General features: G+C 40.0%; 1 protein-coding gene across 3 annotated transcripts in view; it reads right to left on the reverse strand.

The window, feature by feature from the left end:
• The window catches only part of LOC126214858 (aminopeptidase Ey-like), a 282,069-nt gene that overhangs the window by 14,347 nt on the left and 250,101 nt on the right, over positions 1-17,621 (reverse strand). For all 3 annotated transcript variants that reach the window (XM_049941494.1, XM_049941493.1, XM_049941495.1), the window contains exon 18: positions 5,544-5,684. In XM_049941494.1, the coding sequence (XP_049797451.1) occupies positions 5,544-5,684 (141 nt within the window). The remainder of the gene's footprint in view (positions 1-5,543; positions 5,685-17,621) is intronic.

The following is a 17,621-nucleotide window of genomic DNA, read 5'->3' on the forward strand; positions in this document are numbered from 1 at the left end:
CAAAGGGCGGTCAAATGAAAACTGAACCCCAGATGTGCACTTCTTTGTCCAAAGCAAACTGAAGACAACAAATTTCTTTTTTCAGAGCTCTAAAAAATATGGAAATCGCATGAGGAGAGATAGGGACTGTGTGGTGGATGCGTAAGTGCTTTGCACCATAACTTCTACAACATACTCAAAACCACCTTGATAGTATACAGACAGGCTTTACTACCCTGTTTCTTTCTATTCAGGGTACAAGATAACAATAACAACCAGCAACACACCACATGGAAAGGGGGGGGGGGGAGAGAGAGGGAGAGAGAGAGGGAGGGAGGGAGGGAGGGAGGGAGGGAGAGAGAGAGAGAGAGAGAGAGAGAGAGAGAGAGAGAGAGAGAGAGAGGCTCTCGGAAGTAAGAGAATAGTAGAAGGCCCCACAGAAAGGGCAGTGAGATAATTAGAGTTGGTGAAGGATATGGTGGCTGACGCACAGTGACGAATTTGCATTGAAAATGTTGGGTGAATTCATTAATTTGTTTGGAAGGAGAGGCCATCAGTGTCTGCCACCTTTCAGCCTATCAGTGGTGCCAGAATTGAAAAATGCGTACAGGTTCCCAAATTATTTTACAGAAATTTTTTAGTAAAAAATTCATTTTTGCATCACTTATAGCTTTTTGTTTCAAATTCATGATGATGTGCCCATCATTTCATTAATTGTTATAGTTATTGTGATATTTACTTGGAAGTAATACTGCGAAATTCGAAAAAATTTGCAATGAAAATTGGGGGTCGCTATGATTTTGCGTTTGGATGCAAATTGCTTAATATGTTGATGCATATGAAATATAGCTAACATACCGAATTTTTCTTTAGGTGTGGGTGGAGGTGTCTATCCATCACCAATCTCTAGAAAATTGACCTGATGTAGCATACTCACCTGCCATCGTGCTGCACCAGTATTATCGCCAGAAAGAAATATTCAAATCTTTCCTAATATTTCATCAACAGTTTGAGATATCAAAATGAGATTTTGGCAAATGATAGAATGGAGGAGAGTATTTTACCATATGGTTATTAAGCGAAACTTCATTATCTACCATGTTATTCCATTAACTATAGACTTTTTCGACAAAAGAATGTATTTTTTATGGGCCATTGATAGCTGGTGAAACGAGAAATGCTGTGGATTTTGGAACATAAGTGAAGACATTACATGTTTATTTTGCACAGACAATGTGCTTTTTTTTAATAAGTTACTGACTTCATTTTTCCTCAGTTCCTCACTTAATAAAACACAGTTTCAGAATTCTCTTGCAATTGCATCTGCACATGTTAGAGAGGTGACACTGTGTAAACTCTGCTGCGTTTTGGCAAAAAGAGTCAAATTTTAACATGGCAACAAGAGAAATGTGTAGGGTTTACTCAAAATTCGCCACTCATGACACTTCTCTGGAAGTTGCAAATGGTTAATAAGTCAACATAAAATAAATCACAGTATTTCTGGTGGAATTCTTTTCAGATACTAATCAAAGCAGAAGTGACAGATCTCTTTGAATGGTCACCATGCAAGTGTGGGACTGAAGGTGTTCCACTTAGTATTTTCAATAAATGTGAGTGTAGGCCACAGTTAGATTGGCAATTCCCCCTTGGGCTGGACGTTTCCCCAACTGTGCCTGCCTGTAGCCCCCACCACAACCACTCCCCCCCAAGTGTGCCCTGCTGACTGCGCATCTGCCAGTCACAGTATTCTGTGTGGACTCTGCTGATGGAGCACCAGCTCCGACTGGAAAAACATGGGGAAGAAAATCAGCTGTGGCCTTTCAAGAGAACCCCTTCAATATTCATCTCAAGCAATTTAGGGGAAACACAGAAAAAAGAGGATGTCGTTATCAGGAGAATGAAAACTGGCGTTCTACGGGTCGGAGCGTGGAATGTCAGATCCCTTAATCGGGCAGGTAGGTTAGAAAATTTAAAAAGGGAAATGGATAGGTTAAAGTTAGATACAGTGGGAATTAGTGAAGTTCGGTGGCAGGAGGAACAAGACTTTTGGTCAGGTGAATACAGGGTTATAAACACAAAATCAAATAGGGGTAATGCAGGAGTAGGTTTAATAATGAATAGGAAAATAGGAATGTGGGTAAGCTACTACAAACAGCATAGTGAACGCATTATTGTGGCCAAGATAGATACAAAGCCCACACCTACTACAGTAGTACAAGTTTATATGCCAACTAGCTCTGCAGATGACGAAGAAATTGAAGAAATGTATGATGAAATAAAAGAAATTATTCAGATAGTGAAGGGAGACGAAAATTTAATAGTCATGGGTGACTGGAATTCGAGTGTAGGAAAAGGGAGAGAAGGAAACATAGTAGGTGAATATGGATTGGGGCTAAGAAATGAAAGAGGAAGCCGCCTGGTAGAATTTTGCACAGAGCATAACTTAATCATAGCTAACACTTGGTTTAAGAATCATGAAAAAAGGTTGTATACATGGAAGAACCCTGGAGATACTAAAAGGTATCAGATTATATAATGGTAAGACAGATATTTAGGAACCAGGTTTTAAATTGTAAGACATTTCCAGGGGCAGATGTGGACTCTGACCACAATCTATTGGTTATGACCTGTAGATTAAAACTGAAGAAACTGCACAAAGGTGGGAATTTAATGAGATGGGACCTGGATAAACTGAAAGAACCAGAGGTTGTACAGAGTTTCAGGGAGAGCATAAGGGAACAATTGACAGGAATGGGGGAAATAAATACAGTAGAAGAAGAATGGGTAGCTTTCAGGGATGAAGTAGTGAAGGCAGCAGAGGATCAAGTAGAAATCCTTGGGTAACAGAAGAAATATTGAATTTAATTGATGAAAGGAGAAAATATAAAAATGCAGTAAATGAAGCAGGCAAAAAGGAATACAAACGTCTCAAAAATGAGATCGGCAGGAAGTGCAAAATGGCTAAGCAGGGATAGCTAGAGGACAAATGTAAGGATGTAGAGGCTTATCTCACTAGTGGTAAGATAGATACTGCCTACAGGAAAATTAAAGAGACCTTTGGAGATAAGAGAACCACTTGTATGAACATCAAGAGCTCAGATGGAAAACCAGTTCTAAGCAAAGAAGGGAAAGCAGAAAGGTGGAAGGAGTATATAGAGGGTCTACACAAGGGCGATGTACTTGAGGACAATATTATGGAAATGGAAGAGGATGTAGATGAAGATGAAATGAGAGATACAATACTGCGTGAAGAGTTTGACAGAGCACTGAAAGACCTGAGTCGAAACAAGGCCCCGGGAGTAGACAACAGTCCATTAGAACTACTGATGGCCTTGGGAGAGCCAGTCCTGACAAAACTCTACCATCTGGTGAGCAAGATGTATGAAACAGGCGAAATACCCTCAGACTTCAAGAAGAATATAATAATTCCAATACCAAAGAAAGCAGGTGTTGACAGATGTGAAAATTACCGAACCATCAGTTTAATAAGTCACAGCTGCAAAATACTAACACGAATTCTTTACAGACGAATGGAAAAACTAATAGAAGCCAACCTCGGGGAAGATCAGTTTGGATTCCGTAGAAACACTGGAACACTTGAGGCAATACTGATCTTACGACTTATCTTAGAAGAAAGATTAAGGAAAGGCAAACCTACGTTTCTAGCATTTGTAGACTTAGAGAAAGCTTTTGACAATGTTGACCGGAATACTCTCTTTCAAATTCTAAAGGTGGCAGGGGTAAAATACAGGGAGCGAAAGGCTATTTACAATTTGTACAGAAACCAGATGGCAGTTATAAGAGTCGAGGGACATGAAAGGGAAGCAGTGGTTGGGAAGGGAGTAAGACAGGGTTGTAGCCTCTCCCCGATGTTATTCAATCTGTATATTGAGCAAGCAGTAAAGGAAACAAAAGAAAAATTCGGAGTAGGTATTAAAATCCATGGAGAAGAAATAAAAAGTTTGAGGTTCGCCGATGACATTGTAATTCTATCAGAGACAGCAAAGGACTTGGAAGAGCAGTTGAATGGAATGGACAGTGTCTTGAAAGGAGGATATAAGATGAACATCAACAAAAGCAAAACGAGGATAATGGAATGTAGTCGAATTAAGTCGGGTGATGCTGAGGGAATTAGATTAGGAAATGAGACACTTAAAGTAGTAAAGGAGTTTTGCTACTTGGGGAGCAAAATAACTGATGATGGTCGAAGTAGAGTGGATATAAAATGTAGACCAGCAATGGCAAGGAAAGCGTTTCTGAAGAAGAGAAATTTGTTAACATCGAGTATAGATTTAAGTGTCAGGAAGTCATTTCTGAAAGTATTTGTATGGAGTGTAGCCATGTATGGAAGTGAAATATGGACGATAAATAGTTTGGACAAGAAGAGAATAGAAGCTTTCGAAATGTGGTGCTACAGAAGAATGCTGAAGATTAGATGGGTAGGTCACATAACTAATGAGGAAGTACTGAATAGGATTGGGGAGAAGAGAAGTTTGTGGCACAACTTGACCAGAAGACGGGATCGGTTGGTAGGACATGTTCTGAGGCATCAAGGGATCACCAACTTAGTAATGGAGGGCAGCGTGGAGGGTAAAAATCATAGAGGGAGACCAAGAGATGAATACACTAAGCAGATTCAGAAGGATGTAGGTTGCAGTAGGTACTGGGAGATGAAGAAGCTTGCACAGGATAGAGTAGCATGGAGAGCTGCATCAAACCAGTTTCAGGACTGAAGACCACAACAACAACAACAACAACAACAACGGAAAAATTTCATCCGGATGTATGAACGGCAACCTGAACTTGCGTTCTCCCAAATTCAAGTCCAGTGTCTTACTGCTGTATTAACCACCTCGCTTGGTAGGTTCCCAGGAGAAGTGTAGCAATTCACAAAACATATAGGACACAAAATGCTATGTGAAGCTAATTACTGTGTGAGTACTATTACTATTATATCGGCCAAACAGAGGGCATGGTACAGCAGTGTGAGGTAGAACACGACAGGTTTAGAGGCAAGCCAGAACTCAACTGTGGTAGAAGGTTCTTTGAAAATGAAACAATGAATTGAATCCCATGACCTTGTCTCGCTGTGTGAATGAGCAGTCTGGAAAATCATAATAAAAGAAATGAGTGAAATTAAAATTTCTTGGAAAATCATTAATCTAGGAAGCTGTCTACTATTAAGTACAGCATGGGTTTCACCAACTGAGAGAATGAAGTGGATGCAGCAGATGCAGAACATAAATTTTTCCTCAGTTGGCAAAGGACTGAGAACCAATGACACCGCACGTGATAGCATAACAATATATGGATGAGCCCAATGATGACGTGGCAGTTTGCTGTCTATTGTTGATGGTCAATTTTATTAACCAGTCTCTCAGAAATGCCAACTTCACACAGGCAGGTAATGTGTACTAAGCACCATACTGGCTGGCCAGCTTCCAGTTTTTTTAAATGCCTAACTTCAGCTACTAAGTCGAATTTTTGTCTTTCACTTCAATAATCCTCAAAGGGTTGCCTATGCGAAGAATTAGAAGAGTCTGATGATGTATCTTGTTACTTACCTGCTGGTCAGATTAGTCCACTGTTCTCTTATGTACTCAAATGCTACTGTGCGTGCAACAGGGTTTCTTGGAACTGCCTGCCATACTGTTGGTGTATCTTGAATATCCAGAATCTTTCCTTCTAGAGGTGCAGTTAACAACCTGCAAGAAAAGATGGTAAATTACTTCTTAACTTTAAGAAGTAAGTATACAAAAATAAAATGGGGATGGAAATCTTAATTATATTATACAAATTTCCTCCATTTTTAGTGTTGATTAAGCTCTTATTTATTAGTGTTAGTAGACATACAATGGGAGTTCAAGAACAAAATTGTTCCATATTCTTACATCTGCATCTACACCTGTCTCTACCTCTATGCCCCAAGCCACCTTATGGTGTGTAATAATTCATGGGAAGAGTAATTGTTGGTAAGCCTCCATGTGAGCCCAAATCTCTCCAATTTTTCCTTCACAGTCTTTTTTGTGAGATAAATGTGGGAGGAAGAATGCACACTGATGGGAAAAATTGCAATGCCAAACATAGTTATTGTACAATAATGAAATTTTGGGAGATTTTAAACATGGCTGGAACAGCAACTGTTGAAATTCTTCACAGTAAATGATAACAGCCAACCAGTTGCAGGACAAAGATTTATTAAAATCCTTGACAACGGTTTCAGTATATCTAAATATATCTTCATCAGAAGTAAAATACACCTGTTCTCAGCATTTTAAATGAGATGTCCATGTATTTTGAAACAGCCTTTGAAACCTGGGCAGGTACATATTTCAAGATTTTAAACATGGCTGAAACAGCAACTGTTGAAATTCTTCACAGTAAATGATAACAGCCAACCAGTTGCAGGACATCTCATTTAAAATCCTGAAAACAGGTGTATTTTGAAACTTCCTGGCAGATTAAAACTGTGTACCGGACCGAGACGCGAACTCAGGACCTTTGCCTTTTGCGGGCAAGTGCTCTACAATTTGAGCACTTGCCCGTGAAAGGCAAAGGTCCCGGGTTCGAGTCTCGGTCCGGCACACAGCTTTAATCTGCCAGGAAGTTTCATATCAGCGCACACTCCGCTGCAGAGTGAAAATCTCATTCTGGTGTATTTTACTTCTGATGAAGGTATATTTAGATACACCGAAACTGTGGTCAAGGATTTTGATAAATCTTTATCCTGCAACTGGTTGGCTGTTATTTACCGTGAAGAATTTCAATAGTTATTGTTTCAGCCATGTTTAAAATCTTGAAATATGTACCTGCCCAGGTTTCAAAGGCTGTTTTGAAATACATGGACATCTCATTTCAAATCCTGAAAACAGGTGTATTTAACTTCTAATGAAGGTATATTTAGATATACCGAAACAGTGGTCTAGGATTTTAATAAATCTTTATACTGCAACTGGTTGGCTGTTATCATTTACTGTGAGGAAATTTTGGGAATAAATTTCTCTCAGTAACATATTTAAAGGATTAACATTGCAAGATCACAGGTTAATGTAATGCAAGATAAGCCCTTGAAAATGTGAAAAGCTCATACATTAATCTCTGATGCAACTGCCAGATGTCAAGCAAGCAAACAATATGCACTGTTTTATACAGTTTGTGGGATGGAGTTCCAAGCCTGTTGCACTAGGTCAGTCAATACAGCGATGTATAATGCTGTTTGTGGATGATGTCCCATATGCATTTCACAGGAAACAAATCTGGTGATCAAGCAGGACAAGGTAACGTGTCAACACACTGTACAGCATGTTGGATTACAACAGCAGTATGTGGGTGGGTGGGTGTTGTCCATTTGGAAAACACCCCCTGGAATGCTGGATATGAATGACAGCAAAACAGTTTGAATCACCAGACTAACTTACAAATTTGCAATCAGGGTGCACGGGATAAGCACGAGAGTGCACCTGCTGTCATAAAAATTCACACCCTAGATTATAGCTCTGGGTGTAGGTCCAAAGAGTCTAGCACACAGACAGGCTGGTTGTAGGCCCCCAACTGGCCCCTCCTACCCAACACGTGACCATTGCAGCACCAACACAGAACCAGCTTTCATCAGAAATCGTAACAGCCTCCACCCTGCCCTCCAATGAACTCTCACTTGACACCACTGAAGTTGCAAATGTCAGTGGTTTGAGGTCAGTGGAAGCCACACTATAGGGCATCTGGCTTGGAGCTGTACTTGAAGTAACTGATTTGTAACAGTTTGTTGGGTCACTGAGGTGCCAACCTGATTTGTAACAGTTTGTTGGGTCACTGAGGTGCCAACTTCTGCTCAAATTACTGCTGAAGATGCAGTATGAAGCACCGCAGCCATACACTGAGCACGATGGTCTCGCTCTGGGTAGTGCCACTTAGCCATCCGGAGCCCAGTCTTCTTGTGGCTGTATGCTCCTGTGACCACTGCTCCCAGCATTTGTACAGTGGCTTCATTCTTGCCACCTCTTTCTGCAATATCACAGAAGGAATATCCTTCTTCTCATAGTCCTATTACACGAACTCATTCAATGGTGCCTTTGTTGCATTAAAGGCATTCTTGAGCAACCAACTGCTCAGGTCCAATCTCAAAGGTAATTAGCACTCATGACCACTACAGCATGTATTTAAAGCAAATCTGATCTGCATTCTCAAAGTGGTGCTATTAGCACCACTCTTAGAATACAGATCAGGTTATGCTACTTGTGTGAAATTTGAAGAGACATCTTTCAGATGTAAAAACAGGACTACCCCCTCTTGTTTGTGTCATACAGCTCCTTCTTTGTATTGTTAAGGTTTTTTCCCCGAGCATATTAGCTGACTCTTTTAGAAATGTACATCTCACAGCTTCAAGAGCAAACCACATCTTGATGCAGAGTGCCTCTGTTCCAGAATCTGCCACTGGAGATGGCGGAGTATCTCATATGTACTAAATGGCCCTGCAACAAAATGTGCTGCTCCTCTTTGTATCTTCTCTATTTCATCTGTCAATCCTATCTGGTATGGTTCCCAGATGATGAGCAATATACAAGTATTGGTCAAATGAGGGTTCTGTAAGCAATTTTCTAGCATTCCTGTTTCTCTGTACATGACAGCACCATCCCTGAAAAGCTTTCTGCAACTTCTGACATTATCTATAAGGTCATTTATATATTTTGTGAATGTAATTGTTCAATACCTCTCCCCTGCAGCATGCCCAAAGCTATTTTTATGTCTCAAAATTTCTCTCCATTAAGAATGAAATGCTCTGTTCTATTTGCTACAAACTCTTACATCCAGTGACATAGCATGTCTAATATCCTGTATGCTTGTGTTTTGTTCATTAGGCAGCAGAGTGGACTGCACCAAATGCCTTCTGGTAATGAAAGACATGGAATCAACCTGAGTGCCAGTATATAGTGCTTTCTAGGTCTCTGGATGACAGAGCAAGCTGCGTTTCACACAGCCATTGTTTCCAGAACCCATGTTGATTCCTACAGAAGAGACTGTCAGTCTCCAGAAATGTCATAACACACAAGCATAAAACACACTCTAAAAGTCTTGAACAGACAGAGGTCACAGATATAGACTTCGTGTTTTGAGAACATGTTCAATGACCCTACTTCCAAACAGGAATGATCCACACTTTTTTCCAGTAACTAGGAATGCTCTGCTCCTGTACTGACCTACAGTGCATTGCTGCTAGAAGTAGTCCACCTACTTTCACATAGAGTAAGTTCTTTTGTATACTCGATGTAGAATATGCTATCAGGTCAAGTGTGTTGTGACTTGGCAAGACAGCCAAGACACTAGGAGAGGAAGCCAAAAGGCACGCGTTTAAGCTCACGCAGGCTGGCGTGAGGTCTGGAACAGGTAAGGGAATTTATAGTAGCAAATAACGTAAGTAACTACTGGAATACTTAACTTTAATTCATAATTGGTGAACATCTGTCTGACGGTAAATGTATCACAAGATAAATAGCAAATGATAATGGCGCCTTGCTAGGTCATAGCAAATGACGTAGCTGAAGGCTATGCTAACTATCGTCTCGGCAAATGAGAGCGTAATTTGTCAGTGAACCATCGCTAGCAAAGTCTGCTGTACAACTCGGGTGAGTGCTAGGACGTCTCTCTAGACCTGCCACGTGGCGGCGCTTGGTCTGCAATCACTGACAGTGGCGACACGCGGGTCCGACGTATACTACCGGACCGCGGCCGATTTAAAGGCTACCACCTAGCAAGTGTGGTGTCTGGCGGTGACACCACAAAGTGGTCTCTTCTCTGTAGAGTAATTTCAGCTGCTTTTCTATCATGTGACACTTATTTTGATATCTGCCATTCTGACAATTTACAGGAGCAACTGCATTATAATCTTCCTCAGTGGAAGGGAAAAGATGTTTACTATTTCGACCTTTTCTCTGTCATCCCCTGTTTCTGTTCTATTACTATCATGGATCATATGGACAGATGGATTCAATCCGTTTACTGATTTAACATAAGACCAAAAACTTCTTAGGATTTTGTGTCAAAAGAGTCGATAAAATTTTATTTTGGAATTTGTTGAACACTTCACATACAATTCTTCTTATGTTAATTTTGGTTTTGTTTGTCTGTGAGGCTTTGGATTTCTTTAAATTTGCAGTGAATGTATGTTTGCTTTTGTAGCAGCTTTCTAATGTGGCTTTCAAACTATGGCTGGTCTTTCTCATCCCTCACAACTTTTCTTACCACATACCTGTCTAAGGCATGTTGTATGATACTCATGAACGTTGTCCATTGACACTCAACATTTTTGGTCTGGAAATAAATATTTCATGTTGACTGATGAGGTAATCTGAAATCTGTTTCTTGTCATTCTTAGTACGTTTTCTTAGATTATTATTTACAGCCATATTCAGTGATATCCTTCCCCATGAACCACGGACATTGCTGCTGGCGGGGAGGCTTGCGTGCCTCAGTGATACAGATAGCTGTACCATAGGTGCAACCACAAGAGAGGGGTATCTGTTGAGAGGCCAGACAAATGTGTGGTTCCTGAAGAGGGGCAGCAGCCTTTCCAGTAGTTGCAGGGGCAACACTCTGGATTATTGACTGATCTAGCCTTGTAAAATTAATCAAAATGGCCTTGCTGTGCAGATACTGCAAATGGCTGAAAGCAAGGGGAAACTACAACTGTAATTTTTCCCCGAGGACATGCAGCTTTACTGTATGGTTAAATGATGATGCTGATGTCCTCTTGCGTAAAATATCCTGGAGATAAAATAGTCCCCCATTCAGATCTCTGGGTGAGGACTATTCAAGACATAATTTCCAGGAGAAAGAAAACTGGTGTTCTATGGATTGGAGCATGGAATGTCAGATCCCTTAGTTAGAAAATTAAAAAAGGGAAATGGATAGGTTGAAATTAGATACAATGAGAATTAGTGAAGTTCAGTGGCAGGAGGAACAGGACTTCTGGTCAGGTGAATACAGGGTTATAAATACAAAATCAAACAGGGGTAATGCAGGAGTAGATTTAGTAATGAATAAAAAAATAGAAGCACAGATAAATTACTATGGACAGCATGGTGAATGTATTATTGTAGCCAAGATAGATAAGAAGCCGACACTTACCACAGCAGTACAAGTTTATATGCCAACTAGCTCCACAAATGACAAACAGATTGAAGAAATGCATGATGAGATAAAAGAAATTATTCAGATGTGAAGGCAGACGAAAATTTAATAGTCATGGGGGACTGAAATTCAATAGCATGGAAAGGAAGAGAAAGAAAAGTAGTAGGTGAATATGGAATGGGGGTAAGGAATGAAAGAGGAAGGCGCTTGGTAGAATTTTGCATAGAGCCTAACTTAATCATAGCTAACACCTGGTTTAAAAATTGTGCAAGAAGGTTGTATACACGGAAAAGGCCTGGGGACACTGGAAGGTTTCAGAAAGATTATATAATGGTAAGACAGAGATTTAGGAAGCAGGTTTTAAATTTCCAGGGGCAGATGTGGATGCTGACCACAGTCTATTGGTTATGAACTGTAGATTAAAACTGAAGAAACTGAGAAAAGGTGGGTTTTTTAGGGGATAGGATCTTTATAAACTGAAAGAACCAGAGATTGTAGAGTTTGAGAGAGAGCATTAGGGAATGATTGACAAGAATAGGGGAAAGAAATACAGTAGAAGAAGAATGAGCAGCTTTGAGGGATGAAATATTGAAGGCAGCAGAGGATCAAGTAAGTAAAAAGATGAGGGTTAGTAGAAATCCTTGGGTAACAGAAGAGATATTGAACTTATTTGATGAAATGAGAAAATATAAAAATGCAATAAATGAAGTAGGCAGAGTGGCTACGCAAGGATGGCTAGAGGACAAATGTAAGGATGTAGAGGCTTATCTCACTAGGGGTAAGATAGATACTGCCTATAGGAAAATTAAAGAGACCTTTGGAGAAAAGAGAACCACTTATATGAATATTAAGGGCTCAGATGGAAAACCAGTTCTAAGCAAAGAAGGGAAAGTAGTAAAGTGGAAGAAATATATAGAGGGTCTATAGAAGGATGATGTACTTGAGGACAATATTATGGAAATGGAAGAGGATGTAGATGAAGATGAAATGGGAGATACGATACTGCATGAAGAATTTGACAGAGCACTGAAAGACCTGAGTCGAAACAAAGCCCCAGGAGTAGACAACATTCCTGTAGAACTACTGGTAGCCTTGGGAGAGCCAGCCCTGTCAAAACTCTACCATCTGCTGAGCAACATGTATGAGACAGGTGAAATACCCTCAGAATTCAAGAAGAATATAATAATTCCAATCCCAAAGAAAGTAGGTGTTGAAAGGTGTGAAAATTACTGAACAACTAGTTTAATAAGTCACGGCTGCAAAATACTGTCACAAATTCATTATAGACGAATGGCAAAATGGGTAAAAGTCAACCTAGGGAAGGATCCATTTGGATTCCGTAGAGATGTTGGAACACATGAGGCAATACCGACTCTATGATTTATCTTATCTTAGAAGATAGATTAAGGAAATACAAACCTACATTTCTAGCATTTGTAGACTTAGAGAAAGCTTTTGACAATGTTGACTGGAATACTCTCTTTCAAATTCTGAAGGTGGCAGGGGTAAAATACAGGGAGCAAAAGGCTATTTACAATTTGTACAGAAACCAGATGGCAGTTGTAAGAGTCAAGGGGCATGAAAGAGAAGCAGTGGTTGGAAAGGGAGTGAGACAGGGTTGTACCCATCCCCAATATTGTTCAATCTGTATATTGAGCACGCAGTGTAGGAAACAAAAGAAAAATTTGGAGTAGGAATTAAAATCCATGGAGAAGAAATAATAACTTTAAGGTTCACCAGTGTCATTGTAATTCTGTCAGAGACAGCAAAGGACATGGAAGAGCAGTTGAACGGAATGGACAGTGTCTTGAAAGGAGGATATAAGATGAACATCAACAGAATGAGGATAATGGAATGTAGTCGAATTAAGTTGGGTGATGCTGAGGGAATTAATTAGGAAATGAGAAACTTAAAGTAGTAGATGAGTTTTGCTATTTGGGGAGCAAAATAACTGATGTGGTTGAATTAGAGAGGATATAAAATGTAGACTGGCAATGGCAAGGAAAATGTTTCTGAAGAAGAGAAATTTGTTAACATCGAGTATAGATTTAAGTGTCACAAAGTCTTTTCTGAAAGTATTTAATGAAGTGTAGCCATGTATGAAAGAGAAACATAGACGATAACTAGTTTAGACAAGAAGACAATAGAAGCTTTTGAAATGTGATGTTACAGAAGAATGCTGAAGATTAGTTGGGTACATCACGCAACTAATGAGGAGGTACTGAATAGAATCAGGGAGAAGAAGAATTTGTGGCACAACTTGACTAGAAGAAGGGATCGGTTGGTAGGACATGTTCTGAGGCATCAAGGGATCTCCAATTTAGTATTGGAGGGCAGTGTGGAGGGTAAAAATCATAAAGGGAGACCAAGAGATGAATACACGAAGCAGATTCAGAAGGGTGTAGGTTGCAGTAGTTACTTGGAGATGAAGAAGCTTGCAAAGGATAGAGTAACGTGGAGGGCTGCATCAAACCAGTTTCTGGACTGAAAACAACAACAACAACAACAACAACAACAGTTCAGTGTTGCTGTAAAGACCTTATAATCACTGATTCCCAGTTCTATGCTGAGTCGAAAAGCTTGAGTCTGTTAGTGACCACGAGGTCTAATATGTTACTTTTTGTGAGTTTGTTCTCTGATTAGCAGCCCAAGGTTATTTTAGGACAAGACATTTAGAACAATTCCACATGATTCCCTGAGCTACAACCCACCTTAATCCTAACTGGTCAGGTGAAATCGTCAAATAATACTGTAACAATGGCAAGGAAATTTATCCAAAACCTTCTCCAAGTTTCTCCTCAAATGTTCCACCACTTACTGCCCATGAGGCATCCAATGACCAAGTTTCATCTACCTTTAACACTTTTAACCTTCACCTAAATTATTTTGCTTTCAGAATTTGCATTAAGTATTATCGTATTTTTTTACAGCTCTGAATATACCTCTGCCAACAGTGTACAACCTTAATTTGCGATACGTGTTTCAGTCAGAACTCAGTATTTCATTACTTTTAACGTCTGGCTTCACTCAGATTTCTGTTACTAGTACTATGTGGACACTGTGATATATATAAACAAAGATAATGTGGAATGTTTCCCTATATATATATATATATATATATATATAAAAGCCAATGTCCTGACTGACTCACTCATTGTCACCCAGCCCATATCGCTAAAGACTGAAACCTAAAATTTGGAGAAGTTGTTCTTATACTGTAGGCATTGTTTAAGACAGGATTTTTCAAAATTCCAACCCTAAGAGGATGAAAAAGGAGTTGAAGGTTTTTTTTTAAAAATGTCACTATTAAGGCAATTTTGAAGCTAGACCCACAAAAATCGGCATTTGGTTTCTCAGTCAGAAATAATGAAATACATATTTCAGAATTTTTGTAGATATAACACTATGGGGTGAAATTGTGGGTGAAAGCTTCTTTTGAAAACATATCATTACTAAAGAGCTACAAAAGTATTTTTAAAGCTACATCTATGAACATTGCTATTTGGCTTCCCAGTTACAAAAAAATAAATAAATTCATGTTTCAGTGTTTCTTGAAACTGAACCCCTAAGGAAATGAAATAGGGAATGATATTTTTCATGAAAGTATTTTACTTAGCTTTAAGCTAAATCTATGACAATTTAAATTTGGCTTCTCGATTAGAAATAAAAAAATGTTTTTCACTGTTTTTGGAAATTCAACTGCTATGGAGGTGAAATGAGGGATAAAAGATTTTATGGAAATACTTTATTGTGGAAGCATTTTTATAGACAAATCCATAAAAATTTGTATTTATAACAACATATGTTTTGTATTTGGCTTCTCTGTTAGAAATAAAACATATGTATGCCACTGGTTTTGGAAATTTGCCATAATGGAATGAAATGCTTTATGAAAATATTTCATTGCAAAAGCATTTTTAAAGCTAAGTCTTTGAAAATTGATGTTTGGCTTCTTGGTCGGAGATGAAAAAATACGTTTCCTTTTTGGAAATTCAACCTCTAAGGGGTTGAAATGTGATCAAACTGATTCATGAGCCATCATAACCCAGCCAACACTGCTAAGGATAGAAAAGGCATTGTTTAAGGAGGGACTGTCTGAAATTACACTCCTACAGGGATAAAGTAGGAGATGAAAGGCTTTTTGATAGTAGGTTGCCATTAAGGGAATTTTGAAGCTAGAACTACAAAAACTGGTATTTGGTTTCCCAGTCAGGAAAAAAAAATTTTTCTATCCCTAAGGGAACACACTATGGGAAGAAAATTTTTAAGGAAATATTTCGGTTAAAGCTAAATTATGAAAACTGGTACTTCACTTCTCAGTTAGATATAAAGAAATATTTGTTTTGAGATGAAATTTGCCATGGAAATATCTCAACAAGAATGCAAAAGGCATGTTTAACAAAAACTTTGAACTCCAGCTACCAGAACCACTTATTGGTCAGAAGTACATTTGGAAAAGACCATGCTTATATGGCCTTAATTAGCATGAAAAGCTTAGGTGTTGAAATTTGTGAACAACATAAAAACGCGATTAGATAAAAATAAAAAAAAGTCTCTGCAGACCATACAGTGTAAGTGAGTGAAGCAATGGGCACTAAGCTAGTCATTTATAAGTGAGATTAGTTCTGGGACCTTCTCATAAATGTTGGTGCAGTTAACTACATTTTCTTCCTTCAGTCTACCATGATGATTACTGTGCTCTATAACTAATGAAGATAATGTTCATCCCTTTCTGAAATCGGAATGTAACTTACTGGGAATGTGCATACCACTTATATTCTGCTACCCTAGTGGTCGCTTCCTGTGTACACGTCTGCTCTATTAAAGGGGAGGGGTGGGGCCTACAATACACCAGCCGAGAACAGATGTCGAGGAACCCACATCAAAAATGGTCACAGAATTATCTGAGCCTGTGGTTTAAGTGTTTCACTTTGCTCCGGACCAGGGAACTGTGATCAGTTCTGGGAATGATGCTGCGAAATGCTAGCTCTGCTTCAACCTTGTGGAAGAGACTAGCTGTCTTCATCAAAGCGGTCAGCCGCTTGTGGGAACTGAAAGCCTCTGAACTCGGCATCACTCGTGCTGACGTGAGCCACGATTTGCAACTAGATACTCCCAGTTGCTGCCTGAAGAGCCGCCTTCACGTCACCCCCTGGCAACAAACAGAATGGACACTGCTTAATAAAGGAAATAAGTTACCATACGAGTCCACGATCACTGTGAATATTTTGTGAATAAAACTGGTGTATCATAGGCCAGTGGCTACTCTGCTCGAGGCCCCCAGTTCAGCCAGGCTATGTGGGCAACCATCTTCCTTGCAGACGACACAAAACTAGTCACATTGTGAACGGCTACCAGATGGCAACACAATGACCAAGAGAGGTCACTGGCCCCACGAACCTTCTCCCTATGCAGGCCCTGTGACCGAAAATAGGACCAGCTGTATCCTGGCACCCAGGACTGTATTTAGGTCAGTGTTCATGCCACAAGAGCTCACATTTCATCAATCAGAAGAACACTCTACAGCCATCGGAATGTTGTCATTGCAGTGCATGTCTGTCTTCGTGTCCCACAATTTCTGACGTCACAGTACCTTGAAGACGTGGCCCTGACACTGTGACCATTCTTCAAACTTCTAATCTGTATATACGGTGGGTCAAAATAAATGATGCATAAAGCCAAAACTTTATTACCGAATGTCGTAGTCTGGAAATATGTTATGATGTCAATACATTGGTTTATTTGTAATGTAATTCTATGAGGGTTGTCCGTAAAATAAGGTTCCCAAGGTTGTCATGGCGCTACATTCCTGAAAAGCGCTGTTACGGTGGGTCCCACAATCCTGTAGTGTACCTTGGTTCCCCCACTCCAAATCCTCTCTCTAGCAAGCTGCCTGCAGAACTCAGTCTTGGCTTGGCAGCCATAAGTGATGGATCTCCCCTTCGCTTCGCCCGCCAGGTGTGAGCTGCGCTCTGTGATCCATTTCCTGTCTGCAAAAAACATTGCACCGGCAGAAATCCATTCCCAGCTATGCGAAATCTATGGAGACAAGTGTATGAGCGTACAACACGTGCACAAATGGTGCAGAGTGTTCAAGAACGGGCGTACTGATGTCCGTGATGAGGAGCGTTCTGGACAGCCATCTGTTTCTGACGAAACTATCGCAAAAGTGGAGGCAGCGGTGCTCTCAGATCGAAGAGTGACAGTTCGTGAGCTCTCCAAAATGACTCCTGAAGTCAGCAAAACCTCTATTGACAATTTTGATGGAGCATCTAGGGTATGCTAAGGTTTGGGTGACGTGGGTGCCAAGAATGTTGACTGAAGACCACAAACATCAATGCGTTGAAGCGGCCCAAGAACTACTTCAAGATCACGGAACTCATGGTGAGGAATACCTCATCTCCATCATCACTGGAGACGAGACTTGGGTGCACTACCACAAAGAACAGTCCAAAAAATGGAAGCACCCAGAGTCGCCGAGGTTGCGAAAATTCAAACAAACACAAAGTGTCGGCAAA

Source organism: Schistocerca nitens, chromosome 12 (assembly GCF_023898315.1).
Source record: "Schistocerca nitens isolate TAMUIC-IGC-003100 chromosome 12, iqSchNite1.1, whole genome shotgun sequence".
NCBI lineage: Eukaryota > Metazoa > Arthropoda > Insecta > Orthoptera > Acrididae > Schistocerca > Schistocerca nitens.